We start from the raw sequence: 18,599 nt of genomic DNA on the forward strand, positions 1-18,599 counted from the left end.
TACTAGAAAACATTCACTGTTAAGATCCCACAACCCGGCTGGCAATAGTGTCCAGAGCCAGAAAACTGACTGTTTGGATGAGGGACACCTGTTTAGTTTAATTTCTCTTTTCTTTACACATCTCAGGTTTTTATTTCTTTAAATCTTGAGTTTTATCATTGCTTTGTTACTGCTGCCTGTTAATTTGTTCTTTCAACCTAACGGTTGCACGTTGATTTGCACTCTGGATCATGCTGATGCTCTTTTGCCAACTAACTGTCGTTGCTAACAGTAATGGCTCTGATTTTATTTCTCCTGTGTTAAGGCGTCCCTCGCTTATTGTGTTTGGTAAATACAAGCAAACCACTAAAATCCTTCCTTGCCTAATTAGAAATACCATCAGCTCAGAATTGGCTTAGCCGTTTGCTTAGCAGAAAATGAGTTGATTTGCTTTTGTATATCATCATCAAACATATAAGGACATGAGGAAGGGAAATTTTAATGCTTTCACCTCTGGTAAAAAAAACAATTGCTTGGGCTCATTGAAGATTCTTGCTATGCATAATCTCCTTAAACAAATTAGATTTGAAAATGTTAATCCCCTTGTTTGCATAATTAAATGAAGTATTTGAGCCTGTTGACTGCAAGTTGCTATATGTGTAGGAGGTAGATGGAGTGCAGCAACTTACACATGAAAGAAACACCTGCTTCAGCCTTCGTCTCTGGAGGATAGAATTAGACATTAGGCGCTGTTTTGCAGTAAAGGGAGGTGGTGGGGTTTGGTCAGACAAGAGAATGGATAGAAGCGTGCTTCCCTGCACGTGAGCTCCAGTTGATGTCAGACTTCAGAATCTCTAAGGGCAAGAGGGTGGGTCATGGGAGTAAATGTTTAATGACTTCAATTGTGAGACAGTTGTTTGATAAAATCAGGTGTGAATGGGGACAGACACGGGTTTAGCCGAATGTTCGTTTGGCTCGAGTCTGGACAATTAAACCAAAGTAGAAAGCTGGGCGGAGTCTGCACTAGAGCAGGAGGTGCAGGACGACACTAGTCGGTCAGTGATGCAGTCGTGAGCCACAATGTGGTGGTTCAATGCAAGTGGTTTGGTAGGCATCTGAATCTGAATGAAGAGCTTTCTGGAAGATTGATCTCGAGTTGGCAGTGTGTGGTTGCTTGGGGAGTCTGGGGGTCAACCAGTTGGGTGGGGTTTTAGTAACAGGACTGTATGAGGAAATGTTTGCTACCTGACGCTCGTGTACGATCTGTGCGTCCGGTTGTGAGGTCATTGTGATAATGAGGTATGAGGAGTGTTGGCACTCCTGTCCAATAACATCAAAGGCTCTGATCAAGGCTTAACGTCGTCATCTGACGGACGAATCGTTTGCTGTGTTATGTCCCTTGCTCCGTGTGAACACTGCGGAGAGGTTTGGAATTGAATCCAGGCTTTTGGAGTGCAGTTAGAATTTGTCCACCACCACCTCTGATGGAGAAATTATTATTTTTCTTTTCCACAAACGCCAGTGTCAGACTTGACGGTCTACTGGCAGTTAACTGTAGAGGTTGAACAAGTCCGGATGTCAAATATAACTCCAATTTATTTTTAAAATACATTCCAGAAGTGTTTACTGCATATAATTATTGTACATAGAGTAGAACCGCTATAATTTGAAGAAGCTCTTGTTCCTGGCAATATGAGGTACGGTTTTGCATGTTATTTAAATTGTTTCAATTCGAAATACGGACAATTCATAATTCGAAGAACAATGCCGGTCCCATTACAGAAATTCAGACTTATAATTCAAAACTGCTTTTGTTGTGTCTACAGTGTGCTTTATATTTGCTAATTTTGAGTAAAATCGTAATTCTTTTGTATTTAGCGTTTTAAGGAACGCCATATCATCACGTAGCAGGCAGTGTGCAGAGAAGTAGAATCCACGGACACCGGCGATGCTGATAGTTGGCGAAAAAGCGTGGCTCATATAATCAATTCGTATGCACCGAATAATATTGTCAATGCCGATGAAACTGCATTTTTTTTTAAAATGTCGAGCGCAAACAGACTTATGGTTTTATAGGAGGGAAGTGCCAGCTGGGAAATCATACAAGGGGGGCGGGGGGGTCATTGCACTGTGTTGCAATGCACATACTGTAGAAGCAAGAGACTTCTTCCCCTCGTCCTTGGGAAGTTCGATAAGCCACGATGTTTTAAGGGCGTCGGGCACTTTCCGTGTAAGTACAGGGCATCTAAAATGCATTCAGTACAGTAATCCAATCCGCCTCCATGGCTAAATGGTTAGCGTGCTGGCCTTTGGTCACAGGGGTCCCGGGTTCGATTCCCGGCAGGGTCGGGAATTTTAACCATCATTGGTTAATTTCACTGGCACTGGGGCAGGGTGTATGTGTCGTCTTCATCATCATTTCATCCTCATCACGACGCGCAGGTCACCTACGGGTGTCAAATCGAAAGACCTGCACCTGGCGAGCCGAACATGTCCTCGGACACTCCCGGCACTAAAAGCCATACGCCATTTCATTTTTTTTCAGTAATCCAATGAATAAAGGACTTGCACAGGGGAACTAGCATAATTTGTCCTAGTCTTTGAATCGAGCATTTTTTTTTCTTTCAATGCGTGAGGTTATGTTTGCCAGTGATTTATCCAAGTGCATTATTTGAATACTGTAAATGCACCTTGGTGGAAATAGTTTTTTTCCAGGGCATTTCAAAGGTATAAACTGTGAATCAAGGTTAATTGGCATGCAGTACGAGTCTTTGAATATTTTTTGACACGGCAAGGGTTGGCATTTCTGCATTGCGAGTTGGCAGTTAATTCGAAATCACGTAATTTGAAGTCCGATTTTTGTGTCCCAACAACTTTGAATGTTACATCCCATGTTTTTCAGAATTCTAGTTTCAATTGTGTAAACTTCCAGTTAAAAACCACACTTAATTTTTAGTTAGTGAGCTTCCTGGCTCGCCATAAGCATAGAAATTCTTCGAGAAACATAGAAATACATATGTAACACCACCATGGCGCAACGTGACACACTCCAGAAACTGTCGGCAGAGAGAGTCGGTATCTTCCTTCCTGACCACCACAGCACAGCGCGACGATCCCAGCGTCCACAGTCATTAGGATCGTGACTGTGGACATCTCATTTGGGACCAACTGCTCAAGTCCCTGGTTACAGTTTAATGCTTCGAAACAACTCGGCTAAAATAAGATATACAATGTACCTAATGCACAAATAGGGATTGGCTGATTCACCACTCAACACGTCCTCAACCGTTCTTCTGCCAGGTAACTATCAGAATTGCATTGAGTTATTCCAGAAGCAGAAAAGTACTTAAGGGATCTGGATGTTGTTGTTTTTTAACCACAGAGTTTTTATGCCAAAATGGTGAGGTCTTTTCAGGGGAAATTATATATTTGTAGCAAGCAAGGAATTAGTGGCAGTTATTAAGGAGAAATGATGCTAACACATTTGTATAATCTTAAGAATCTGAAATCTTATTAAAAACTTGCTTCACAGTTTCACTCTTTTTTTTTAATAATAAGCCTTTCTGCACCTTTCGTTTGGTATTTTCGTGGTGTTTTGAGATACTGTCTTGTGACAAATTTTTCTCCAGCTTTTGTATAATTCCCATCGACAAAACGAATGCCAAATTTCACAAGTCACTTTCTTTCCAAAACTGTGCCCTTGTATAGGAAGATTTATTTACAAGTTCCTGCACACGTTTTAGCATAAGAATTGGTTTTGATCACTTTCAAACTTAGATCATCCATTAGTCAATCGCACTCACCTATGGTATTAATTACAACCTTTACACTAGGATGTCCCGTAAATGGAATTTTATAAGACCAGCATTATTTCCAGACATTTTTTTTTTCCATACAAATGTATGTTTGATATCTCCTACCATCACTATAGTTACTTCACTTTTGCTAGAAATACCAACAAGATCATTATCCAGAGAATCATTAGAAACACTCTGATATAGGCTCCTATTTTGTCTTTGGACAAACATCTCTTCCGTTTCGCACTCACCATTTCTGTTTACGTCGTCTGCTACTTGAGGTTTGTATGTAAAGGAGAGAAATTAAGACACGTTTTAGGCCAAAGATTTCACAAATGGAGGTGAAGACCTCCTGCCATCTGTTGAAAATACTGGAGTAAATTTTTCACAAAGCTTAAAATCTCCGAGAAAATACTGGATGATAATGAAATGAACACTGCACTTAAACGAGAATTTATCAGGCGTGCCACTGAAGAGATCAAGGTTTTGTATATAATAGGTTGCATAATTGTTAGGAGGATGAGCTTCTGCAATGTGGGAAGTGAGACCACCTGTCTGACACGAGAGATAGTGGACATGCGCCACAAACTACTCACGGCGATGAGCATGAGTGCACTAGCTGTGCATAATACTGTTCTGTGTTAACTGTCGATATTGCCATTGTCATATAAATGGGGGAGGGAATCGTAGAAATCATCACACTCTGTCCAATTGTGTTGCACTACCAAATTCCTCATTGAACTGTTGTCTTTAGCCTTTTGAGTCCCCTAATTTGAAATAATACTGTGAAATAAAACCAAGAGACATTGCTACCTATTCCACTAACATTGGCTTGTGAGGTGATGGGGTTGTGGTTGTGGTGATGGGTTTTATACTAACAGATAACATTGAATGATTTATTTATCTGAGTTTTTTTAAATATTGGCATGGTTATCATTTACAGCGACTTGATGTGGTATGTATGAGTAATTGTTCAGTTTCTCATAGTCATGCTGGTGGGAGTAGAACAGTAGGTGAAACAGAGGGAAATGGCCGTCATTGTACTGGCTGCTATTAATGAAGGCCTGGTACTCCTGAGACGCTTGTGCTTGGTGCAAGATGAAGTGCTCAGCCTCTGTGTAACGGCAGCAGTTACCATGTAAGGCTGTAATGACAAAGCTGAATAATTACTCGTATATAAAATTGAAGTTTGTGAACTTTTTTCTCCCAATGACTATGTTTTAAGAAAGTTAAAATCTGATTTTGAGAATGAAATCTTTTCAAAATGGTTGTTGGTTAGCAAAGCAGAGCTCTGCAGATGTTCTCCTCTACTCTTCTCCGTAATTGAGTGTGTGGAATTCAGAGCCTGACTTTTAGAATTTTGGCAGGCTGATGAACTTTGATTTCAGTCAGTCGGGAGGGATGTTTCCTGTTGCAGATTTTCCATTATAATTTGTTATTCATAGTGATAAAGGTCGCTCCTTACCTGAACTGTCAGCCCGGAGGGTCCCAGCCTCGATTCTCGGCCAGGTCAGAGATTTTAATTACATCTGGTTAATTCTTCTGACTCGGGGACTAGGTATTTGTTGTCTCATCACAAGTTTCTTCTTACACAACCGCCATATAAACGCACAATAGGGAGTCATTCCTCCGTGTCACAAATCTGAATACCCGTGGTGCAAATGGTGTCCGCCTTGTTAATCCTAAACAGCAGTCTATTTCATACTAATCGTTCAGTCGTACATGTTTCAAGAACAATATAATTCTCTTCTTCAGCAAATATTACAGATGACTTCATTACAATGAAAACAACTTCAGCTGATACATGTAAATAAAATCTGTTGTCCAATTGTACTTTAAAATTATTTTTAACACATTGCTGCCCGGATGCTTGAGCTTTTGGACCAGACATTTTTCTACTGAGCAAACTAGAGTGCACATGATTATAAAAATGTACATAAATATTAAACTAGTCAAGATTTTATCTTTAAAGTTGTACGAGTACTCTAAATATCTCAGTGGATCGGTCTTCATAAAACCGTCTTCAGCTTCAATTCCTAATACATCATCAGCGTTTACATTGTTGCCGTCGTCATCAGAGTCGCTTGAATAAATGAGCACACTACGGTCAATTACGGCGTGTAGGGGCTTGAATATCGCTCTCGCATTGTTTCCACTATTTCACAATTCATTTGAACGATCGTGGGGATACAATTCTTGTATAATATAGTCGTCGGCTAACATAGTATTACGCAAGTGCTCCATCTTATCGTTGACTGAACTGGCAGAAAGAAAGTTGATGTTTGCAAACTAAATCAAAGAATAAAAGAAGGTCCTGAATAAAAGAAAAGTGGCAGATATACATCTACAATTTATTCTGCTCAATGTGCAAGTCTGAAATGGTCAAGAGATGTCACAGGGAGACCGAAACTATGTCATGAATAAAAGTGAGATTTCTCGGGGCCCATCACCTACCATTGGGGAGCGTACGAGGTCACCCGAGTGTTAAAAAGTCTCTTTCTTGTTAGTTGTCCTCTATACTCATATGAAAACATATGGGTCGAAGACTTGTCACATTGAAGTCGTGTGGGAGCCAGGTTGCTGCTTGTTCACAACTGACCGCAATGTGAAATTGATTTTTAACAGGTTTACGAAACATGCATTTATTATGAGAGTATAGAAGACACTTCAGGGTAAGAGATTTTTTTAAAACTTGAAAGTAAAATTGGAAAACAGATTTTATTTACATCTAACAGCTGAAGTTTTTGTATTCTAATTGCGCTAATAGGAATGAGATGGTTTATTATTAGAAGATGAATTAATTAGAGAGAGTTTTTAGTTTATTTGTAAGGTGTGCATATTGTGATCAAATCTTCAAGATTTTTAGGAAATATTTTTCACAAATAAAGAGAACATACCGAGATCTCAAAATGTGTTTGATTAAATGATACGCATTAATCTGTCTTTTTGTGTAGCATCGACAAGGCAGATTCATATCATTGTCTGTGGATGGACCCCAGTGAGGGGTATTTGTTTACATAAAGAAGTAATTGATGTTGTTTTTCTCAATTAGTCGCACTATTTCTGGATCATTCCAGTTTTTTGAGATTATACCAACTTCGTTATGGATCTGTGATACTGGTGGACCTGCATGTGGATTTATTGGAGATGCATGTTTGGAATGCAGTGGATTTCTCTCTCTCTCATGCTGGCTGGTAACAATAACCATTTCAAGAGATTGCTCCATGAACACTACTTCAAGTCTTGTTTTCACAGATTTTTTGTCCGTAGGTCCTGTAAATCTTTGTCAGGAACACAAAATTGGGAAGACTCTAGTGACTGTTGACTACAGTGTCAAGCTCCTTAGGAATGCAGGTTATCTGAAAACTCTAATGGCATACTATTTCAGGGCTCTTTCATTGGGGCAAGTCTTCAAAATCGGGGAATGTCGAGGGAAAATGGGTTTGACATGGAAAAATAAGTACAGTATTTGTGGTATTCAGTAAGTGAAAAAAAAAATTTGTTGGTGGCCCCTGTTCAGATCTTGTTCACTGTACATGTGTATTTGGAGAAGTAGTCTGTCTACTAAGTTTTGGATTCTCCATAAAATTGTTGGGGTTTTTGATCACAAGATTTGACAGTTTCTTGAATTGTGGGTCCCATGCCCTGTCCCCAATCTTGCTGTTTTAGAGAAAATTAGACTTCACTACTGTAAGTCAATACCGGCAGCGTGCTGTGGGGTCCGTGCTGAATGCATGCACGTGACACAGGTTTAGTTTCGTTGTTTAACCTAACACTAATGAAATGGCTGGCGTTTCCACAAAACTCGAGTGTTGCATGGACTGATACAGAACATGCATAAGTTTAAGCACAAAGAAGCAGAGGATGTTATCCAATATTTTAATAAAACCATTAAAGATTAATGACAGAAACCACAAATACATGCATGAACAACCTCGGTCAGACACATTTGGATGGTCATTTTCCAGGTAAACTAAAATTCCAGTGAAAAAAAAAAAAAGTTTCAGACAACAACAAAACAAAAAATCAGATGATTTCACACATTTTCCCATAAGACAATCTTTTCCTGGTCAAAAAACCAAAACAACCGTTGCTTGTTGAGATTTTCAATACGCTATTTTCAGATTTAAATTAACTTTTTATATTTAAAGTTGTTTACAAAACAAATTATTATACCATTGAAATCGGCATCTTTCCCAAAGGTTGTTTCATAACAACGTCAAGAGCTGCCTCGCGCTCTGACGTGTTCCAGGCCAGTGCTGCTTGACGTGGAGGGGGAGCTGCTGTAATGGACACGAACTTCGTAAAACTTGCTACTTGACGAGGGTCTGGTGCCAGAGTGAACCAACTGTATATTTAATATTTCTCAGCATTATCTTTTAAATTCATTTTGAAGAAGGGAAAAAGTATAACTGTGACGTGTTTTTCATTCATACAAAGTCTGTAAAATATTCTTTTTACCTTAAAGTTTGCAGAGATGTCTGGGCACCATTTCTTTCGCATTTCTGTATTTCTAAAGGGAACAGATAAATTCCAGTTTTGTAGTTGGTTCATTTTGGCATCTGACCCTCCAATTGTGCTACCCTGGGTTCACAAAAATTCATGAGCATCCATTACTCTCCCCACCTTGACCTCAGGAAGATCATAGTTGTAACAACTGTCATTATTTTCTTCTATCTTTTATTATTATTCATTCGTCACCCGGAATTGCTGGATGACTGACCTCAATCTACTTTTCTGACCTTCCTGGATACACATGAGAATGACGCTTAGTTTCAGCTCGCTACACCTGACTGTCAGATTTCAAGGACGTGAGACACTGAGTAGCTCCTCTGCCCAAAGCCCATTGCCCTCTAGAGAGTTGCCCAACTCTGGGCATTTTACGGTCTACCCCATCCTGCAGCCAGGAGACAACTACTATCTTCTATTATGTGGTAACATTCGAAAAAAAGGACTGTCTAAGGCTTAATTTTGAATGGCAAAAAGCTTTTAGTGTGCAATTCTTTTCTTATACAATGTAATGACTCGCTGTGATTTAATGTTAAATACATTGTTTCATTCTTGCAGTTTCTGTATTTTTTAAAAGTACAGGATAACTTTGGGCAAATGATGCTCAATTTTCTTGAAATCATCGAAGTTCTTTAATATTGTAAATACAAAAAAGAAAAACCTTGGCCTTTTTTTAACCCTGGAGGATTTGCAAATTGAAAGTAAACTGTCAACGTAACAATACCATCGATCATAACTGCAAGATCCACCTGTTCCAGTTTTGTGTTCCTGACCTGACATTCACTCATCTTAGGTTTCTTTCCTGCTGACAATCGCTTTAATCTTGGAAAGGACAATTTTTATACCATACTTGTACTAACTAAATCGAGAAACCATGCAAGGCCCAAGAAGTGATCCTTAAAGGATTAAAATTGTGTGGTAGGAACAAGTGATCTGTTATTGGAACATCATCTTCAAAAACACCTGGATTTCTTTTTTATTGTCTCAATGGATAACGTTGTTGGAAAGTGCTAACCGGGTTGTCTCGTGGGATGATTTGAGTTGAGCTTTGAAAACGCTTTTTGTGTCGCCTCCTCATGCAGCTTGATAACGCAGACTAATGTTAATACTAACAGAAGGAAGGATGCCTACCCAATGCAGACTCAGGGTTGTAAATGTGTTGAATGGTACTCACAATCCCTAGCTAAGTTTGTGTGTGTGTAGAGAAAGTTAGCAGTTTGTACTCTCCTTTGTACCAGATCTCGTCCCGATTGCTTGACGATGCAATATAACTACGACTACTACTAAATGTTTTCATTCCTTCCTTGACGGGGGAGGCGGCCACGCTGTCTCTCGGGCTGGGAGATGGTGGGGACCAACCCCTCTCCGTCTCCCGAATACAAAGGCGTAGAGCCGTGGTCACCTGTCCTCTGCTTGGTTGGTCGTTTGGAGTACAGAGTTGTTGGATCACAGTGGCCACTTGTGGACAGAGACCCACTCTGCATCCACCGACCAACGATATAATAGTAATTTTGAAAACTGGGAGGGGCAGAGACGTAACACTTCTAACTGCTTTGCGGTACAGTCGATGAGATTGCAACGTTGCGCTCTTAGTGCTGGAATTGAAAATACTCAATTTACTTGAAACATGCTGCAGTCTGTTGGAAATGATTAAGTCAAATGTGGATTTCAGTATTATTGGAAGTGATGTTGCAGAAATATTTGAAAGTGGTAATGGTGAAGAAGTGCCATGGGGTAGGGAGAAAAGTGGTCATATAACCTGATGGTGAGTTTGCCAGGAGCTGAATCCAGATATGTTGAATATTAATTCGTCTCCAGAAACCCCAGAACTACGGTATTTTGAACTTCATGTGGACGAGAAAATTTTTACAAATTATGTGAATGAAATTCAAGAGATGGTTGATGCCAAGGCATTGAGGCCTTGTCTGAGATTGAGCAGGGAAAAGATAAAGCTGGTCCAGCTACTCGGATAGTAGAGTACTTTCTTTCTGAGCCCGAAATAGGTTCAATCAACGACTCACTCCAGTGACATTTGAAGGTGCTCAGCACATTGAACTCAAAATATGTGAGTGTCCTTGTCAGTAGGTTAACCGACACATTAAGAAACTCCTCAGAAAACAATGAAAGTGGCCAGTGGGACATAAAACGAATCACAGCCTATTGCTTAGCTCCCTTCGTCAAGTCCATGTTCGTAGACTTGTGAGGAGGCAACAGAGTCTACGATGTCCTACACTTCCTTCCTAAAAAAGAAGTATAAGTTGACATCTACAGAAGTAGTGTTAGTGCTAGAGGTACAAGAGCAGCCTGATCTGTGGCTGTAAGGGGCAGGATAGCAAAGTGGTATTTTATCTAGTTTCTCATTAAGGCGGCCACGTTTGAAATCTCAGCCAGTGCACGGAAAAGAGAAGTAACCTCCCTGTAAACTGAAAGACCTCTGTGTATGTTCGCAGTATCAACAGACGCATAAAACTTGCTTGCTTTTGGTGGCTGTGCAGTTGCACTTCTGAGCAACCATTAAGAGCGACACGTGGAGCAGCTAATGAGCCTCCGTGGTTCAGGTGGCAAAGCGCCAGCCTCCCACCGCTGGGTTCCGTACTTGACAAAGTGGAGGCGGGACAGATTTTTCTCTGGGTACTCCACTTTTCCCTTTATCTTTCATTCCAGCAGCACATTCCAATATAATTTCATCTGTCCGTCATTAATCGTTGCCCCAAAGGAGAGCGACAGGCTTCGGCAGCCGGCACAATTCCTATCCTCGCCCCTAGATGGGGCCTCCTTCATTCCATTCCTAACCTGGTGGAATGACTGGAAACAGGCTGTGAATTTTCACCATACTCAGTGTGAAACAGCTGACTTTTCTCTGCAAGAACACTTTATTCTCTGTCCATTTCGTATAAAGCCCTCTCATCTGTTTGTAACTATGAATGAAACTGGACTCATGCCTGCTGGACATCGAGAATGACAAAAAGAAAACTCTCATGACATCTGTTAATAAATTGAGGAAATTTTGTGAAGAAATTCAACAGTGCCACTACAGCAGGGTCAAAACTTTCAAATATTAGAGAATTTCCAGTTCTAGGGTTATAATTACCATTTTTCCAAGGACCTTCAGATTGCATGTTTAAAAATGGGAGGTCGCTCATTGAAATGTATTGAACGATTTTCCCACAATTTCAGCTACGAAAAAATCAGCTTATCAAATTATTATATATAGATGTCACTGTTTTATATACAAAACTGTTATAATTAGGGTAACTTTTTTTCTACACACCATAAAGAATGCACTTAGCGTACCTGAAGTTTGCATGGGGTACAGTATCACTTTCCTCATAAGGTAACTAATGGGAGGTGTTGCTATTCTAACAACTCACTCGGGCAAGAGGAGCAGCAGCAGCAGCAACAACGGTGGTGTATGGTCTACGCTGAACAGCTCGGTAGTCCTGCTGGCTTCTCCCATGAAACGTAACTGCTGAATACTTAAGGGACATTTCATGTCCAAAACTTCTCAGATATTTCAAAGACATGGGAAGTGTTTGGAATATAGAGGATGTATTTGGTTTCCTATTTCCAGTAAAGTTTTTATGTATGTTTGTATATTATTTTAAATATTATTTCTGAGGCATAAGTTTTCTGTAAAAGATTAAGAATTTTTTGTACCTAGTCTACAAATAGTCTGTAATATTAATATGAGAAAATGTATCAAGTATCTGTTAGAGAGAAACTGGAGACACTAGGACCATTTTAAAAATGTTGGCCACCACCAGTATGAGAGTAACTTGAAAAGTCTTCTCATCTCATCTCTCACATCAGACTCGTTGGCTGAATGGTCACCGTACTGGCCTTCGGTTCAGAGGGTCTCGGGTTTGATTCCCGGCCGGGTCGGGGACGTAATTCGAGTGGTCTGGGGGCTGGGTGTTTGTGCTGTCCCCAACATCCCTGCAACTCGCACACCACACACAACACTATCCTCCACCACAATAACACGCAGTTACCTACACATGGCATATGCCTCCCATCCTCATCGGAGGGTCTGCTTTACAAGGGCTGCACTCTGCTGGAAATACACTTGCTTAAATTTTTTCTATAATTCATGTCTTGCCTTAACCTTGCCTTTTTTGATGGGCTGAGCCACTCTTTCCTCTTCTTCACGTTGACATAGAGGCACCATTTCTCGTCACCGGTGACAATGTTCGAAAGGAGTGCTTCATGCCTATCACAAGTGCCGGGCCAGCAATGAGGAACTACTTGATTTTTGTTACTGTCACTTAGCACATGTAGTACCCATATACCCAATTTCTGTACCTTACCCATCGAATGCAAATGGTGTACAATAGTTGACTGATGACATTTAAAAACTTGCGCCTATTCCCACGTTCTTTGACGAGGATTCTCATGAAGCAACTCATTCAAGCGATTTTCATCAAAATCTGAAGGTCTTCCAGAACGTGGATCATCAGACAAGTCAAACCGTCCTGCTTGAAAGCGGGAAGACCATTTTTGTGCTGTTCTTTCAGCAATTGTTTCTTTACTGTACACTTCACAGACTGTTCTCACAGCTCGTGCTCTGTTAAAATGTGTCGGAAATGCTCACTTTTCTCAACTTGACATTCCATATCCGTATACACTAATATGTTCACAATCAAGAAAACACACAAACTCCAAACTCGGTTAAAAAACCGGAATAACGGCAAGCAATGCCTTCACGCTGCATTGTTGCCAACCCAAAAGAATATCGCACAAACTTATGCATCAAGCCTATAACATTATAATGCCTTGAAAGGTGGTAGGTTCATGATTTTAATTAGATAGCATCAATGTGGATACTTAATAAGGAAGTTCATAAATTGTGAGACGTTAAAAGAAGTTCTTGTGTTTTGCTCTTCTGTACAACAATTTTCTGCTAATAATAATAATAATAATAATAATAATAATAATAATAATTCTCAAGATGTTGATAAATGGCTCATTGAGATCTTTTCTTGGGTCCTAGTGTCTCAGCCCTGATGGTGATTAACCTTTAGACTAGATAACTCAGTTATAATTAGCTTATACTGTAGAGTAGCAGGGTAATGGTTTTGTAACCGCTGTAGTCCCCTGGGGTTGTGTGGAAGTGGTTGACATGGCCAGTTTCTTCAGTTCAGTCACTGTCTTATCTCTGTCCTCTCTAGTACGTGGTGATCCCCACAAGACGGTCAACGGCCGAAGCCTTCCAGATCCTCATATCACATGCCCTGGGTGATGCTGGAAGTCCATACATGATAGGTGTGGTAAGTATCTGTATTCTACTTTAAGTATTCTGTAGGTTGTGATAATCATTCGTTGAACCACCATAGTTCGCAACAGCAGAAATGGAAAATCAAATGTTGCATTCATTTTAACCTTTTCATTGCTGAGGTAAAGTGTCCTTTGTAAAAGCCGTGTGCTGAATTACTTTTAATAATCGATGTGGATACTTGAAAATTGAAATTAACTGGAGAAAACCAGAGAGGATGTTGATTTTTTGTCTTACATTGTGTAACTACTGCAAGCTATTGAAATACTGAACAGATAAACGTTGACTCAAATAAGTGTAAATAACAAGGATAATGGGCACCACCTGCCAAACAATTGCAGGAATATTTAATTATGTAGAGCAACGAGCCACTCCCTCTCCCAAGGCGACGGTCATCAGGCTGACGAGGCTCGAGACTTACTTTATAACCTTACCTGTTGCTATATAACCCCTGAGATTAAATTTGGGTAACATGCCAGGTTCAGCCTCACTCCACTGACAAAAGACTCACTTTAAGTTTGATTCTATGACTTTACTCCCAGAATAAGAATTAATATGTGACAAACATCAACAAAAATCAACACTTATGCAACCCACTTAGTGCTTGCTGTTTACATAGAGCAAATATACACAATACTACCCAACAAAATCATCTCTTCACGAGATTTATTCTTTTGCCGTCTACAAAGGCAAATTACACATCATTAAAATCACAAAAAAAAATAGAACATCATTATACTTTTAACATACCTCCAGGTAAGAGCACCACTGCACTCCACTGTTACCGTGAATCCTAATCTGGTAGAGAAAAGTACGACGACTATTTCTCTACATATGGATGCAACCTTCTTTACTAACAGCATCCCTAACCTTATTTACACTTCTTCGTCGACGTCTTGAATCCTTTCCAATTGCCGGCTGGACAGAAAGCGTTACATGTCCGGAGACAAGCAAACAGCAAAATTCTCCATCAACTGAAGCTGCATACTCGGCTGACAAGTTACAAACAAACACTTTCTTTTTCCGAAAGTCCACTGCAAAGCCGGTAAGTCGTTGTGATTATACCATGTTCACTCCGTAACAGATACACACGAACAATAGCAGATCGTATAGCAAACTGCGCAAATACGTAGCTCCCGCAGACCAGTACAAATGAGAAACACACAGTATCAGCATCAGAGTCAGAAACAGAATGAGAATCAGAATAATTCGCCGCACACGCGTACACACTTACATATGCTTACTACACGTGGTTATAGCGTCCTGAAAAGTTTACTGGTTGCAACGCTCACACCGGCATTTCTTCCCGCGTCACTCTGTCAACCCAAACCTCGCTCAAAACAAAGCCCTCGCATTGGCTATCGAGTATATGATGTGACATAGACCGTCCACTCATGTATGTCCACATTGATCTACTCCAATTCTTCAACCGATACAACCTGCCGTACCCCGTGTTTCCAAGCCACTTAGTTGCAACACACACAACTGACCTCAACCGTCCTTCCCGATATAGTCGCTGTTTTCCCGGTTGCACAATCCTTACTGCTAGGCCATATTTACAGACTCTTACCCAAACGGAAATTTATACAAAATATAATGATGAACATATGCAATATTCCCTAACTATACATTATTCTTATAATATTACGTTTATACATTGTAAATAAACAAAATTACATGATTTTAACATTACAAACTATATACGAAAATTTTCTAACCTAAAAACTCGGGAATCGTACATACGTACGGTTACAATTGTTAAACCGACCATGGAAGGTCCTAAACTGGTCACTTTCTGCTAAAAAATATAACTACACTATGTCTAGCAAATTCAGGGCTGTCCAACAATTAGACAAACATCAAAATAATAATGAAATAGCAATAAAGAACTCAACATACATATCTCTGGTGATTACAGAAGGTCCCAAATGCACTTTCAAACAAAATTGGATAACTGCACTAAATACAATAACTCCAGGGCTGCCCAATTTGAGTAAAAAAAATACTGTTCAAGATAAACTGTGGAAACGCATTAGAAATTCCTGTCATCTTGGTATGAAATGACTTTGTAAAAAAATTGTCCAGACCAGTTAATCGAGTGTTGTCCAAAACTGACAAATCTGTAAAAGTAGGTCGCTTATATGGTTAAAAATGCATGTGTGTTGTAATGTTTGTACTGAAATGATGTAGAAAGTAGAGGCAGGGACAAACCTGGAATGTCAAAAGTTTAAGGACAATACATTGCTATCTGCTCATCACCTCGACTCCTGACGTACTCATTTCTTCTTGCAGCTTCATCAGGAGGTCTACCCTCTTGATAAGTGGGAGATGGAAATTAATTTTTAAGAACTTGGATTGAGGAGACAGAGCTCATCTAGACAGTACTGTGGTATTTTTCCTCACGCAGTTAGAATGTTGAGTTGGTACATTGGTCGCTTAAATAGTTTCACATAAGTTGACTCCCTAGTATGTGAAGCAGTTTAATTGTCGTCACCATCTCTGTTGTATTGTCTGTTGCACCAGATATCGGAAGCTTTGAAGGTGTCGCTGATCCCAACTGGAGTTGCAGCTTTAACAACCGCAGTCACCGCCACTGCGGCTCCTGGTCAAAAGGAGGACCCATTGGTGCGATTCCACAGCCTTCAGTACGCGCTCTTTACCACAAGTTTTGTGGAGGTTCTGGGAGGCATGTTCTTCCTGCTCACAGCGCTCTACATCGTCCAGGACAAGGAGCGGGCTCGCGGCGTCATTTCAGGTGAGCTACTCATGTCTTTATTGTTCTGAGAAACTTCCTGCCAATTCCCAAGTAGGTACAGCAGAATTCCGCTATACCAACAACCCCATTGTAACGACAATTTTTTTTTTTTCCTGTCCCTTGAAAATTCCTATATTAAACTTTGGTTGGAGCGAGAACCCTGTCGCTAATGCATCCCTTATTATGAGTGATTAACATGGTCACCAAGTTGCTGAAAGATTTGTATATACCAGAATACTTATAAGCTTCACCAGCAGTGAAGTGTGCATAGAATATAACTGTTATTTACAATGCAATTGATTGACTTCCTTGCACGAGCAAGATCTCCCATTGAAATTTGAAGGTGATGCTGGAGTGCGTAAATAACATGGCTGATATCAGGTGCCCCCTGTGGGTGGGGGCAGTAGAATAACACCCACAGTATCCCCTGCCTGTCGTAAGAGGCGACTAAAAGGGGTCCCAGTGGCTCTGAACTTTGGAGCGTGGGTTGGCGAACATGGGGTCCCCAGCTGAGTCATGGCATTGCTTCCACTTACTTGTGCCAGGCTCCTCACTTTCATCTATCCTATCCGACCTCTCTTGGTCAACTCTTGTTCTTTTCCGACCCTGGCGCTATTAGGTTTGCGAGGGCTAGTGAGTCTTTCATTTTCACGCCCTTCGTGGCCCTTTTCTTCCTTTGTCCGATATCTTCATTTTTCGAAGTGTCACTTCCCTTCCATTTTCCCCTCTGATTAGTGTTATCTAGAGGATGGTTGCCAAGTTGTACTTCCTCTTAAAACAATAATCACCACCACTGATAGCAGTTAACTCTTTATATATAAAGCTTGAAGTAAACAATCGCTTCGTTTTAATGTGATGCACCCCAAGATATCGCAGAGTGCATCACTTATTTCAGATGTTGGTTTATATTTTGAGTCTGTTTAAATTTTGAAAAGGCTATTCCCATGTACAAGGGTATTATTACTCTGCTGGGGTTTGAAATAGGTTGAGTAAATTTTTCGCCATTATTTAATTCTCGCTGTAACAGACTTCTTCTGTCTGTTTTCATGTACAGTAAATGGCATATAAAAACATGTTCTAGCTCCATAATGCTGCAGCCCGCGGGGAGAGAGGGAGTCGACGTGTCGGACACTGGGGCTGTATTTTGTGTTTGGGCAGTTCCATGCTGTCTCCGTGGCATAGCAGTCTGCAGCCAGAGATCCCAGCAACTAACAGTACACTTGTCCTCCTCCTCCAATACATATTGAATATACAGTAAAACTTCCTTCAAGAGACATGCGAAAAACAACCAACTGGTACAGTATAACTTATGGTGTGAAGTCTGTAGCCAATCTGAATACTTTGGTTGACACTATTTATATTGCTCCCCTTTTTATTTTAGTTTTTCTATACAGGGAAAATATTTAAACAAATCACTAGTTGTAATGTCACTGATAATGGCGTAGTCACTTTGTTGAATTTAATTTTAACAGCAAAAAGGTGTTCTCGTTAGTATTACCCATTTCATGTCCTGCTCCATGGCTAACTGGTTAGCGTGCTGGCCTTTGGTCACAGGGGTCCCGGGTTCGATTCCCGGCAGGGTCTGGAATTTTAACCATCGATGGTTAATTTCTCTGGCATGGAGGCTGGGTGTATGTGCCGTCTTCATCATCATTTCATCCTCATCATGACGTGCAGGTCGCCTACAGGCCTCAAACCAAAAGACCTGCTCCTGGCGAGCCGAACATGTCTTCGGATACTCGCGGCACTAAAAGCCATAAGCCATTTCATTACCCATTTCATAAAAGGACAGAAGATTACAAGATTGCCTTTTTTTTTTTTTTTTTTTCTCTCGCGAGAGTAACTTAATTGCTAGTTCATGAAACAAAATAACATGATGCACGTATAACGATTGTCGACTTAAATGAACACAGAACTTGGGAAAAGTACTGCTAACAAAGTATTGAAAGCAATTCTAAACAAGACTTCTTCTAACGGAACTCAGTATAAGAACGTAAACCATTATAAAATCACTGCCGTCCTCGGTTATCTTATGGCCAGCATTCAGTTTCGTATAACACAACTGGGCGAATTGTCTGATAGATTTTGGACCTCATTGCAATCGACATTTCTTGTCACACTAGACTGCTGCGACTTCTATTGTAGCCAGGTCGCATTAACTCTCAGCTGCACATCATAGTTTTGTCAACTGGATCCCAGATACGAGAAACAAGTTTCACTTTCTTTGGTATTGTGCTCTAATGAATCAAAGTCAGCAGTTGGATCTTCACTGTCGTAAAATATCAAT

General features: G+C 40.4%; 1 protein-coding gene across 4 annotated transcripts in view; it reads left to right on the plus strand.

The window, feature by feature from the left end:
* spin (Protein spinster) overlaps positions 1–18,599 on the plus strand; it is a 137,527-nt gene that overhangs the window by 99,584 nt on the left and 19,344 nt on the right. For all 4 annotated transcript variants that reach the window (XM_067154704.2, XM_067154706.2, XM_067154707.2 and 1 more), the window contains exons 7-8: positions 13,454–13,552; positions 16,081–16,312. In XM_067154704.2, coding sequence (XP_067010805.1) covers positions 13,454–13,552; positions 16,081–16,312 — 331 coding nt within the window. The remainder of the gene's footprint in view (positions 1–13,453; positions 13,553–16,080; positions 16,313–18,599) is intronic.

This window comes from Anabrus simplex, chromosome 10, assembly GCF_040414725.1.
Source record: "Anabrus simplex isolate iqAnaSimp1 chromosome 10, ASM4041472v1, whole genome shotgun sequence".
In the NCBI taxonomy this organism is placed as follows: domain Eukaryota; kingdom Metazoa; phylum Arthropoda; class Insecta; order Orthoptera; family Tettigoniidae; genus Anabrus; species Anabrus simplex.